This window comes from Urocampus carinirostris, chromosome 17, assembly GCF_059441175.1.
Source record: "Urocampus carinirostris isolate Australia breed hairy pipefish chromosome 17, RoL_Ucar_1.0, whole genome shotgun sequence".
Taxonomy (NCBI): Eukaryota; Metazoa; Chordata; class Actinopteri; order Syngnathiformes; family Syngnathidae; genus Urocampus; species Urocampus carinirostris.
This window is the reverse complement of record NC_142365.1, coordinates 28,298,856-28,311,436: the sequence shown is the minus strand read 5'-3', so window position 1 is coordinate 28,311,436 and position 12,581 is coordinate 28,298,856. Positions and strand designations below refer to the sequence as shown.

At 37.9% G+C, this 12,581-nt stretch overlaps 1 protein-coding gene across 4 annotated transcripts in view; it reads right to left on the bottom strand.

Annotated features, from left to right (window-relative positions):
- Positions 1–3,170: 3,170 nt before the first annotated feature.
- Positions 3,171–12,581, bottom strand: part of dbn1 (drebrin 1) — a 94,142-nt gene continuing 84,731 nt past the window's right edge. For all 4 annotated transcript variants that reach the window (XM_088320931.1, XM_088320933.1, XM_088320932.1 and 1 more), the window contains 4 exons: positions 12,376–12,498; positions 10,261–10,658; positions 8,628–8,727; positions 3,171–6,034 (listed from right to left, as the gene is read on the bottom strand). In XM_088320931.1, the coding sequence (XP_088177057.1) occupies positions 5,976–6,034; positions 8,628–8,727; positions 10,261–10,658; positions 12,376–12,498 (680 nt within the window). In that variant the 3' untranslated portion in view covers positions 3,171–5,975. The remainder of the gene's footprint in view (positions 6,035–8,627; positions 8,728–10,260; positions 10,659–12,375; positions 12,499–12,581) is intronic.

Here is a 12,581-nt window from a genome sequence, read left to right as displayed (position 1 = left end):
ATCTTGTGCCATGACTATACCACTGCAGTTTTTGTCTGCACACCGTTTACCACTCTTCTACGTAGGGAGCAATGTGCCCTCAGATGGTGTTGCGAACTGTTTTATTTCTCACATGGGCTATGTAGCTGATGTTAGAAGTGTACTGTATTATCGGAACTCCATAGCCCAGAGTGGTTCCTTTGCAGCTTTGCTGTGAGAGTCCATGTCTTGCAAGGGTAGAGGAAGATGGAAGTAACCAGCGCTTGCATGAGTCGGACTTCTTGTCCCTCCAGACGGGTTTAAGTCTGGCCTTGATTTTAGCTATTCAGATCATAAATTCTGGTCCTGACCCCTCTTCTGATATGACAACTAGACATTTATATCTGGTGACAGGTTCAAGCTCTTAGTAATGATGATGATGTTTGTGGTGATACCTTGGGCGTTGTTTGTCATTACTTTTTTTTTTTTTTTCTGAATTCCATCCGGTACTGGGTTGATGCTTTGTCAAGGTGACTGATCAGACCTCTGACTTCCATGTTCTTCTCCTGTCTGTACCGAAATACCTTCATCAAGACAAAGATCAGCGACATTGAGTCCCAATGCTGACAGTACCATCATGTTGGGCTCATTCAGGCATGTCCAAAGTCCGGCACGGGGGCCAATTACGGCCCGTGACGAAATTTTTACTTGCCCGTGGCCTCTGTCATAAAATTAGTAATTTGACCGTAGTGTTGACCTATAAAATAAACTGGGACAAAAAAAAAACAACAACAAGATTTTATTACTGGATGACAGTAGCCTTTTGGCCACTTTGCCCTTGGCTTTCTGTGAGAGTTTTAGCCCACCCCATTTTTGACTTGGCGATTGTTGACAAAAAAAGGAAAGTTGACTGTGAGGGCCGCTGCTTCCAGGACAGGTGGAAACTGGAGTATTTTTTTTCCCTCAAAATCCGAAACAACGGCATCTTCCTAATTTTCCATGAGACTGTGGCTGTTTTCAAGTCAAGTCAAGGATAGTCATATTTATTTAAATATAATATCAAGAGGCACAGAATAACTTTTTCAAGAGACCCTGCATGTTAAATGAAAACGCTACAAAAGTGAGCTACGAAGTCGTGACACTGATCGCCAAGCACTGCTAACTTTTCACTGAGGGCGAATTTATCAAAGACTGTTCAAAGAATACCAGGCTGAAGAGTCGGCCCTCACACATTTTTAGCTTACCAAATCTGGCCTGCTTTTTGAAAAGTTTGGACATCCCTGGTCTAGGGCTGTGGTCATAACCCACCCCAGGAATATAATAAAATTGGAGCATTGTCCCACGCTTACTGTGGTTTGAAACCACTCTCCAATGGTTCCATTGATCAGTATTGCACTGCTAACTGAAATTGAGGATCAGAAAAAATAATGATGTCTAAAGGAGAATCTTGAAGATGACCAGGGGTGGTGCAAAGAAAAGCAAAAGAGAGTGGTAATTGGAGAAGTGGTATTCCCAGCTGAGGCCAAAATCAGGAAAAAGGAACTGGATATGTACCAAGGATTGTAATTACAGCTGGTACAGATGTGGAAGGTCAAGAACAGAGTAGTCTATGACGTAATGGGGGTACTCTGGGCAGTAGTCTCCAAACTGGAAGCATGGCTCTAACAGATCCCAGGAACAACATCTGAAACCTCAGTCCAGATGAGCAGTGCAGAACCCTCAAATAGACATGACTGTGGTAGAGGACCAAAGTCTGACAATGACACAGATATAATCCCTCCAGGTTTGAGGAGGGTACAATATTATTATTTTATATATATACATGTTTGTGTTGCTGTGTAATGCACAGTAGTTTAATAAAAAAGCAGATTGCACCTTTGAAAAAACAATTTAATTTGACCACATCAGTGGACATTTTCATGAACAGAACGTGACTAATGGAAAACAGGATGTTTACTGTCTGCTTATTCTACACCAAGTGGATCATTATATATATATATATATATATATATATATATATATATATATATATATACCAGAGTGGGTCAAACAGCAGTTTGCCAATGGATGACGACATGAAAACTACCAGCAGCTTTGAATGTTCCAAATGGAGGAAAACCAGAGCAGCAATTGTGCGTGCGATTTAAGGCATATTTGGAGAAAGCACAAAACCTTTCTATTCAAATTCTAATTTGGTTTTCTTTTATTCACTGAAATCTCAAAGTCAATTTATTTTTGTCTGTGATTACACAAATAAGGTGAGGTTTCTTATAATGCTCACACATGCATAAAATAATCTTTGCATATTAGAAAAATCTTGATTCTCAGTTGTGATCAGTTCTTACATTGCTATATTTCAGCTTTTTTTTTTATCTTCATCTCAACTTTAAGATAAATGTTTTTACAGTTTGACTTTTTGGTCATACACTTTTAGGACTGTTTTTTGCTTAAAATACCCAGAAACCTCAAATTAAGTCAAACTGATCAAACCACATCATTTTGTTTTATATGATAATTAATTCGTTTCTTGTTATAATTCAAATCAATCGATTTTTTTTTTTCAATGAATAAAAAATTTTTTCCACAAGAAAGCGCCAAGTTATACACAATGTCTTTTTAAAAGGACACTGTAATATTTGACCACTAAATGTCACTGTAGTCTGTGTATTGCAATCAAAATCAGGTACTACAAAGCACAGGGAAGAATAGAGAGTACGGAGACTCAAAATGACCAAACATCACCATTTTTCATCATTTTTTTGACCAAGCCTTTTGCCAGCACTGTTTTGACGGGTACCTGTAGGAGCAAGATGTTCTCGACATACAAGTATTCCAAAAAAATGCATCATTACATGATTAATCATGTATTTTTGCTGATTATTTATTATTTTTTTTTTTTTTCTAATTTAATCAAGTATTTTTACAATTCAGAAGTGCAAACTATTACACACTGTCCCTTTAATTCTGTTTTTAGATTGCCAAATTAAAGCTGTAGCCAACTATAGGATTCCCTAAAAATAATATGATCAAACACAGACTTTTTTGTTTGTTAACTATCTCTGAGGGCGGCCATTTTGAAAACTGTGATGACAAATGAGGATGTCGAATTCCCTCAGATTTTGCCTCATTACTAATCACGGCTCTACTTCAGAAACTAGTGACCAGAGATTGGTCGGTATACAAACTTTAAAATACCCCCAGAGACGCCTAAACAGGTTGATGTATCTCTTTTATTATATTTGAAAAACATAGCATTGATTAAAATTTGGTGTTTGGAGTAGTGGTGGCAAAGTATTATTCTTAAGAAATCAATCCTTTAAAAAATAAGCAATCTAAGAGTTGAACTAATTATGACATGAGCATCACAATGAGCCAGGTGATATTGCAACACATACACATGTATATTATTAATATTATTGCCTAGGAGTTTACATTTTCTACAAGAATATAAAGCAAAAAAGAAAAAGACAAGAAAAAAGCAGTTGCCGATGTTTCAACCAGCTAGATTTCTTTGCACAAATCTTTTTTGGGGAGGACCCCCAAAAGCAGCTAATTTCCAATACTTTAATTGCGCTGACAAATGGTCGAAAAGTTTTTTGTTGTAAACTATTTTTCAAACATTCAACCCATTTATAAGTGTGACAAAACTAAAATCTCCGAACTACTTTTTAGTGACTGTGCAACATGTTTGAAATGAAAACGATTCTAAAAACCTGGCAAAATATCTACAGTATAATAATTGTCAGGGTTTGTTTTTTTGGGGGGGGGCATTTGTGAATACATCCCAACCCTGGAGCAAAATGTACCCAAATCTAAAGTGAGACGCTATATTGCTTTCAGCTGCCCCTAAACAAACCAAAATAAATGAATTACATTTTATCCTTGATGCGATAAATTAATAATTAGCTTCAGGAACAAAAAAACAACAACACACTATTCAGGGTTCGTACACCTTTTTCATTAGCCAAATTCAAGCACTTTTAAAGGAATTTCAAAGCCAATTATCAAATTTCTCGGTTACCATTAAAATAAAACATCCAGTGGGAATCATGCACTTTGTAGAGGCACAAATATATCTGCGATTTACATACATGTGATTTTTAATCTTACATGTGCATTTGTTATGACAAGGGTTTTTAGATAATGAGACATTCCCGAAAATATTTGTTTTTGAGACACATCTCTCTCCACAAAGGTGTTGGGTAATATCTCAGTAGCCTGTAAATTACATTTTCAGTTGTAGGAAGTTTTCACCAATACAATTTTACCATTGGTAAATGCTACCTTATTTTTTTGATTGGCCCAAAACAAATGTTCACAATTGATGTGTAATCCTTGCACTAATAAACACATCAGAGTGCCCTTTTTAGGTGTAACATGCACCTGTCCTCTTGGGCGCGACACGATGTGTGTCTGTCGTCGGACATAGCCCAGCAAACTAATGCCAGCTGCAGTTAATCACGAGGGAAGTAGAAATATAATGGCAAACCGAAGCCACCAGAGAGCAGTGTTGGTGTAGTTTTTAAGCAATTTCAAACATTTACAAGCACTTCTTTTCAATCCTTGAAAACACGACATCAAAATACAAGCATTTTCAAGGATTTCAAGCATCTGTACGAACCCTGAACATTGAACTGGATGAAAGCAGAAGAAAGGCGGATAATGACGGTTTATTCAATACAAGGTAAACGTCTTTTCTTATCACGCGCTGGATGCTAGCTAGTAGAATTGTCTTAGTCAGTAAATGTACTTGTAGCATGAAGTAGTTAACTGTGGTAAGTTGTTGATTTTGTAAGATCCATGTACTAGTACACGTTCTGGGAAATTATTGGGACTGGCGATGCTAAAATTAGAATCCAGCAGGCTCCTAGTGTTCAGCCTAGGGGTGGGCAATCTTTTTCATCTGCGAGTCGCATTGGGTTGAAAATTAGGCCAAAAATATATAAATATGAGTTTTTTATATCTACCAATAGAGTCTGGAAGTCTTTACTTCAATAATACACTAGAAAAACATGGATTATTATTAATTATTTTTTTCTTGTATCGCTGGTGCTATTTCACAAAGACATATCTCACTTTTGGCCCTTATTGTAGACAATCAGTTCATGCAAATAATGATTAATGACAAAAAATTTAAAGTCTTCGTAAAATAGCGATAAACCAACATGCAAAATACAAATACATTTTGTATATTTTTTTAATGTGTTGACCATTTAAAAAATGTTTTGGAACACATATGATTAAAGCTAAATCATAAAAAATGACCCTTTTTAGGAACTAAGTTTTAATAATATGCATTAAAAAACTCAAAATTCAATTCAGCTAACTCAGAAGTGTTTTTTTTCATGTAGATCTTGATAAAATAAATATGTTTTCCGCCGTCTGATAAAAATATGGCAAGCAAAAAATAGTTCAATGTCGGGGACATTGGGGACAAGAAAGGGAACTAAAATCAACTCATTTTTAGTAGTAGGACTTTTTGAACCATTTAAACACATTATCATTTTATTTTTAACATTTGGGGGGGCTAATTGAAACAAGCACGCGAGTCATAGTTTGCCTACTGCTGGCTTAGTCTAGGTATAATTGAAAGTAGCTCAAGGTTGATACTGGTAAACTATTACATATTGTTTTAAAATCTAAAGCGTGAGGATAAAGCACACTAGTACATGGACCTTAACTGTGAATTATGATTTCCATAGCACTAAACTGTCTTGAAAACATCTGCATAGCATAAAAAAAAGAAAAGAAAAAAAAAGAAATAAATACAGAAACAAATACACACACAAAAAAATCATATGACGTAACCCCGATTTTTCAGCTACTGTTATTATTTTTCTCAAAAACAAAAAACAAAAATACAGGTTTTCATTTCAGACTTTTTCGTTGGTTTCTTTGCATTTTTACATTTTTCCCCCCTATATTTTTTTAGTTTTTTTCCGTAGAAAAATGTGTTTCTTTTGACGAAAGCGCACTTCCTAGTTTAGAGGCCGTTCGGCGTCCGATTAGCCGGCCGGCTAATCGTCTTCGTCGTCTTCTGCAACGGGGTCAGCATCCCAGCATGTGATGTCGATCTCTACAAACAACAAAAGGTAGTGATTAGCTTGGTCGTTGAGCAAGCATGTCGAACATATATCCATAAATTTCTGAGTAATGTATGTCACAAAAAGAAGCAAGTCACTAGGTCCTTTTAGTTATGAATTTTTAAATATATGCAAAGCAAATGTTCTGCCTGGCTGCTAGAGGGCAGTGTTGCACTTGTAAAGCTTGGTAGTTGGTTCAGGTGTAGACTACCTTCACTCAACTGTTAAAAAAAACAGTTAACACATTGAATGCCAAATATGAAAATCTTTTTTCCCCATTGTTTGTGAATAAATGAGATGTGTTTAGAAAAGATTCCTAGTCATCCGTGATCATAGGATTTAGGATAAGTTACTAAAGTTGGCTGAATGATAAACCATAATACTTAAAAACAAAGCTAAAAATTTGGACTTCACATTCTTTAACTGATTCGGCCCTTCCGAGTTTGGAAAGTCTGAAACTGAGTTTGACATCCCTGTTGTAGATGATTAAATCCTTGAACCACCAGGCATAACATTATATTTAACCTAAAAGAAGCCGAAATAAAGACATTCAATAAATCAATTCCTTGCTGTGAAGCGGTTTACTTTTTGCGGTTTTGCTACTTTACAGACTTTCATTGTGCATTGTGTTCTGAATTCAGATTGGCTCAAAAGTAGCCCCGCCCATTTTCTGATTGTCAATCAGTTGTACACGACGAAATGATGTAAGCAACACTTTCATAAAGTATCCCCTACTTTTAATTGTTAAACAAATGTGTAAGCTTGTAAATTGTGTTTGTTCTTTGGTTTCAATATATAATAATAATAATAATTTCCTTTGTATTGTCATTCTTTGTAACAATGTACACAGAACGAAATGTCGATACACCTGACCCGTTGTAGCGAGCCGATGATAGAGTATTAATAAATAAACAAATAAATAAAAGTTTTGACTATATATTGACCTTTCTGGAGCAGAACCCCCGCGAAAAACAACGAATTAGACACGTTATTAAAAGTGAAGTTGAAATTTGACACCTAAATTGCGTCGTAGGAAAACCTTTATCACTGCCATATGGAACGTCCCACCTTCAACCAACAAAGTAAGTTGGAAGAACTCGTCTACAAAATGAAAAAATACTCTTGGGATATCAGAATAATGCAAGCGCTGGTTACTTCTATCTTCCTTTACGCTTGGGAGACATGGACTTTCCCAGCAAAACTGAAAAAGAAAATCCAGGCCACAGAGATGCCATGCTACAGGAAACTTCTAGGCAGTAGCTACATAGCCCATGTGACAAACACAATTTTGGCAACACCCTCGGAGGGCACATTGGAAACTACACTGTTGTCAACTGTGCGCAGACAAAAACTGCAGTGGTATGGTCACATTGCAAGATCATCAGGACAGTCCAATGGGGAAGGAGGAGAGGAAGAGCAAAGATAACATTGAGGAATGTACTGGTGCCAACTTTGCTACGACACAATAACAGATCAGGAACCTTCAACAGTGCGTTAGTGCCCAACAACCCAGACGGTTAAGGGCAGCGTGAACCGTGAATTGTATATTACATCATTTCTCATCAGGGTTTAACGGAATACATGTAACCTAATCAGGATACAAAACAATGTTATTGAATTACCTTACAGTTACAGAAAAAAAGACGTAATGAAATGAAAGGTACTTTTAGTTAAAAAAGGATTACTTTGCAGGATTACAATTTTTATTTAAAACTGTATTTCATACAAATAATGCGCCGAAAGACAAATTTCAATCACTAACAATAAAGAGACAGAGAGAGATTAGGTTTATACACGATGTGGAGTTTGTACAAACCAGCACTTTATTCACCGCTGCGTGTATGTCAGAGTGTTTTGCAAGTAAAGCACTTTTCTTTTTGTCTGTACTTTATTTTCTCCTTCAATGTAGCACTCATTTTGTTGAATTGAGCCTGCAGTTTTGTGAGGCTGCTAACGTGTGCGTATTGGGCCCTAGACAGCAAATTTACTCCCTAAGCGGTCAGGGATATTTAGTAAATTTTGTTAATCATCTTCTTTTTGTATTTGTATTTGTATAACTGTATTGTTATGTCATAAATACTGCACTTCCAAGAGGTTTGGCTTTCACATTTCAAACCAGTAAAAACGTCATTGGAAATTTAGAAAGTTAAAGATTGGTGTGTTTAAAACAATATTTGGTTCTTGATATGCTCCTAATTTAAACTAAAATATAGCATATCTTATCTTCAATGTGAAAGGGACATTTTAGTTTTGCTTGATTAATCATAGAACATGGTTAAAATGGAGGTACTTTTATGTATGTCAACAAGCAACTACCTAAATACGATGTTCTCCACGTCTTCTGCAAAGTTACATTTGTTCAATTTAGTAATTTTGTTTTGTTTTGTCTTTTATTAGCATATTTGGTATTGGAATAATCCAAAAGTAATCAAAAGTAATCCAGTTACATTACTTTGATGTAGTATTCAGATTAGTAAATAGTGAATGTATCAGATGACACTTTTTAAAGTAAGCCTCCCAATCCTGTTTATCAATTAATATCAACAAGTATGCCGTTAAAACATGGCTGACTTTGGAAAAACTGACCTGGTGGCTTATTATAAAGGACAGGTGTGGATTTTGCCAAACCCTCCTCTGAGTGACCGAATTCCTCCTCCTGCGATTGGCTGAAGTAGCCCTCACTTGCCTGTAATAAAATCAGTTGTTAATGGGACACTGTGTCATATTTGACCACAAGATGTAAAAAGTGCAAACATGTTTAAGGCAGCCCTTGGGCTGGGGCATTAAAATACAGGGTGTTTCAAAAGTCGCCATATTTCCTCAGCTATGAATGGTGGCAAGTTAAAAGTTATGCCATTTTAAAGCCAACTACAGTGGAACCTCGGTTTTCGAACGCCTCTCAGTTCGAAAAAATCGGAGTCCGACCCAGAATTTCGAGAAAGTCTTGCTTGCTGTTCGGTCAAAACATCTGAGTTCGAACGCCGGTAATGCGTGAGTGCGTACGCTAGGGTGCGATGCTGAGCGGCGTATGGGTGTAGATCGCTCTTTTCGTGACCAACTGTCATCGCGTGCGGACGTGCTTCGTTTTGCTTTCGCTTTTAATACAGGTGTATGAAGTGTTTTAGCCCCTAATTATGCCTCCGAAGAAAGTCAGTGCTAGCAGCAAAGTTGCTACAGGTGGAAAGAGAAAAGTAGTGCGTACAACTACTGCATTCAAGAAAGAAATAATAGCACCACCGGCCACCTGCGCCTTCTGCTGACCACCATGTTAGTTCATGTTAGTGTAATCTTTTGTACGGAAGATTACGATAACGCGAATGTACGATTAGCCTGGGTTAGCTTTATGTTTACGTTAAACATTCAAGGTAAACATTGAGGGTGTTGGAACAGAGCCCAACATTGAGGGTGTTGGAACGGAGCCCCCTTTCCAATGAACCGCTCACCACTTGTTGTGGAGACCTGGGTGCTAAATGACATGTAAATGACCTGATTTTTTAATTTTTACACGTTCATGTTAGCCTAGGGCAGCACGGCGGCGCAGTGGTTAGCGCTTGTGCGGCACAGTTCATGTCATGGGAACCTGTCGTGGGTTCAAATCCAGCTCCAGACTTCCTGTGCGGAGTTTGTATGTTCTCCCCGTGCTTGCGTGGGTTTTCTCCGGGCACTCCGGTTTCCTCCCACGTTCCAAAAACATGCATTTCAGGTGAATTGGCCGGTCCAAATTGTCCCTAGGTGTGAATGAGCGAATGAGTTGTCTGTCCCTGTGTGCCCTGCGATTGGCTGGCAACCAGTTCAGGGTGTCCCCTGCCCACTGCCCGGAGATGGCTGGGATGGGCTCCAGCCCCCCGCGACCCTAATGAGGATAAGCGGTACGGCTGATGAGATGAGATGAGATGTTAGCCTAATCTTTCATACGGAAGATTACGATAACGCGAACGTACGATTAGCCTGGGTTAGCTTTATGTTTACGTTAAACATTCAAGGTTCAGGGTGTTGGAACGGATTAAAACGATTTACATTATTTTTAATGGGAAAAATGATTTCAGTGATCGAACAAATCGGTTTTCGAACAGGGTTCTGGAACAGATTTTGGTCGAGAACCGAAATTCCACTGTATATATAATAGATTCACTGTAAGGCTATGGACTTTTGAAACACTTTCTATTTTTAGACCTGTTAATGGCAACTGTATGAAGACATTTTTCTTAGTCCTGCCCACCTGAGTGGCTTCCTTCATCAACATCTCGCCATTGGTCATGAGCGTGTGTCCGTCTCCAGCGGCGTGCTGCAGCGCATGCTGGTAGCTGAGTGTCATCTGCTCCGAAGCACTCACGTCTACCAGGCTGGCCGGTTCCTCCTCATCTACTGCCGGGCACAAGTTGCCGCCCGTGATGTCGTCAAAACTGAGGAGAGGCTGTGAGCGAACGCCAGACGCCTGATCGTTGGACACGAGGGAGGCCTCAGGGGCTCCAGAGTCCCACACGTCCACCAGATCGTCCGTGGCGGAATCCCACGTGGAGGAGAAGGCGGCGGGCTCTCGGGCTCGGGGGGCCACGCTCTGGACTGGCTTTGAGATTGCTGACTCTTGGATTGGTGCTCTTTGCTCTTGTTTGGGCTCTGAGAGACAGGCAAAGGATTCAAAAGCTAGGGAAAGTTTTCATAGCAACCGTACAGTATGCAATGTCTTATTAAATCAGAGCTTCTTAATTATTATCAGTTTTTTTTTTTACTAAATGAAGGTTTCTTTGTACCACTAGGAGGCACTGAATATTACACACTATCCCTTTAAGTCAAGTCACATTTATTTGTATAGCTCCCTAATTACAAGTCCCAAGCTTAACACTTCTTACTGTGTTGTTGCTATGTTTCTATTATGTTATTACTATTGAATACAATGCTAAAATAGGCACAGTCAGAGAAAAAAACATAATTTTTCTAGAAAATCACGAAGATCCATCACTGGTGAGCTATTTTCAGTACCGGTCCACAGGCTACTGTTCATAGAGAGCTATTTTTAAGGATAAATATAAAATTGGAGTTCCGATGTATAAATATTTTTTAATTATGAACCTTTTTTGGTTGTAAGAATAACTTGAAGTTCAAGCATTTATTGGAATTAAGCACTACTTAAGATGTTGACCTAAGTACGAGTATAAAAAAAGTGGCATCAAACCTTTCAGTTTAATATATATTTTCCTAACCGTAATACACTGGGACATCTTACTTTTGCTGTAGTAGTTGATTTAAATATTCATTATCTTCTTCTGAATATTTGTTAAATTGTAATATGCATGAGGTATTGGCTTATTGAAATAATACAGGAATAATTGAATAACTGTTTTGGTGACGTTTGCCCTTGTGGCGTATACTCGTGACGGCATTTCACGCACGGGACAACATCGGCCATTTTTATATTATCAACACGGACCTAGAGCGCTCACTTGCGGTGTAATGTGAAAATAACATTTTCAAATTTTTGCCCGGTAATAATGTGTTAAAAAATTCACAGATAAGTCTCACCAGGGTATAAGGCGCACCCCCGGCATAACTATGAACAAAAACTGTGACTTGTACTGTTTTCTACACGCTACACCTAAATAGGGCAATAGAAAGTATTATGCATCAAATATGTACATTTGTTATGGGGCATGCAAGGAATTAAGGTCATTTTTCCCAGTGGTAAATTGTAATAGGAAGAACGTCCTGCGACAGAAAATGTAAGCTCCATATTACCGTTATTTCACCCAACTCCTAAATGGGGAGTAACTTTTCTTATAAATATTTTAATATTTTTTATTTTTTTCTCATTTTTAGGGAGCATTGTGTGTTATTGTGTTGTCCAAGCCCCCATGAAGGTTTTCGACCAAGGGATGGCATACTAGTAGTCTGTAGTTTGCAATAGTCTGTGGTCTGTGCAGCCCTTTTAACTCCTTGTGATATAGGGCTGTCAAAATAAACATGACTTGACATGTATTCACTATTCATTACTCAAATATAATTAAGAATTATCCATCTTTTTCGGTGCAAAAATGAGTTCTAAAGTATCGTAATTACAATTAAAAATGTCTAGACTTTTTTCTTGTATTTTCAGATTCAGATTCAGATTCAGATCTACTTTATTGTCATTCTAGTACACGTGTATACAGAACGAAATGTCGATACATCTGACCCGCAGTTTCCTTGAATGTACAGATATAAGTAAAAGTTGTATTGTATTATGGCTACGTATAGTATTTTACCATAGTGCCGATAGTGCAAGAGGAGTAGCTAACCAGATGCAAATTTAATAAAATGTCTAGGAAATAAGATTACTAAATTAAATAGGAGAGCTCACCCCAGTCAAACAGGTCATCACGATCCATGTTGACGTCCTCCTTGATGGGCGTGGTGATGATTTTGGGGATGGGCGACACAGTTGCCACGTTGCGATCGCCGCTCCCTTGCTCATCGCTGTCCGCTAGAGGTATAAAAACAACACAATTAGCTATTAAGAAAGCTTCAAAGCACAAATGTAAGAAAAAAACATTTGAAATACTGACT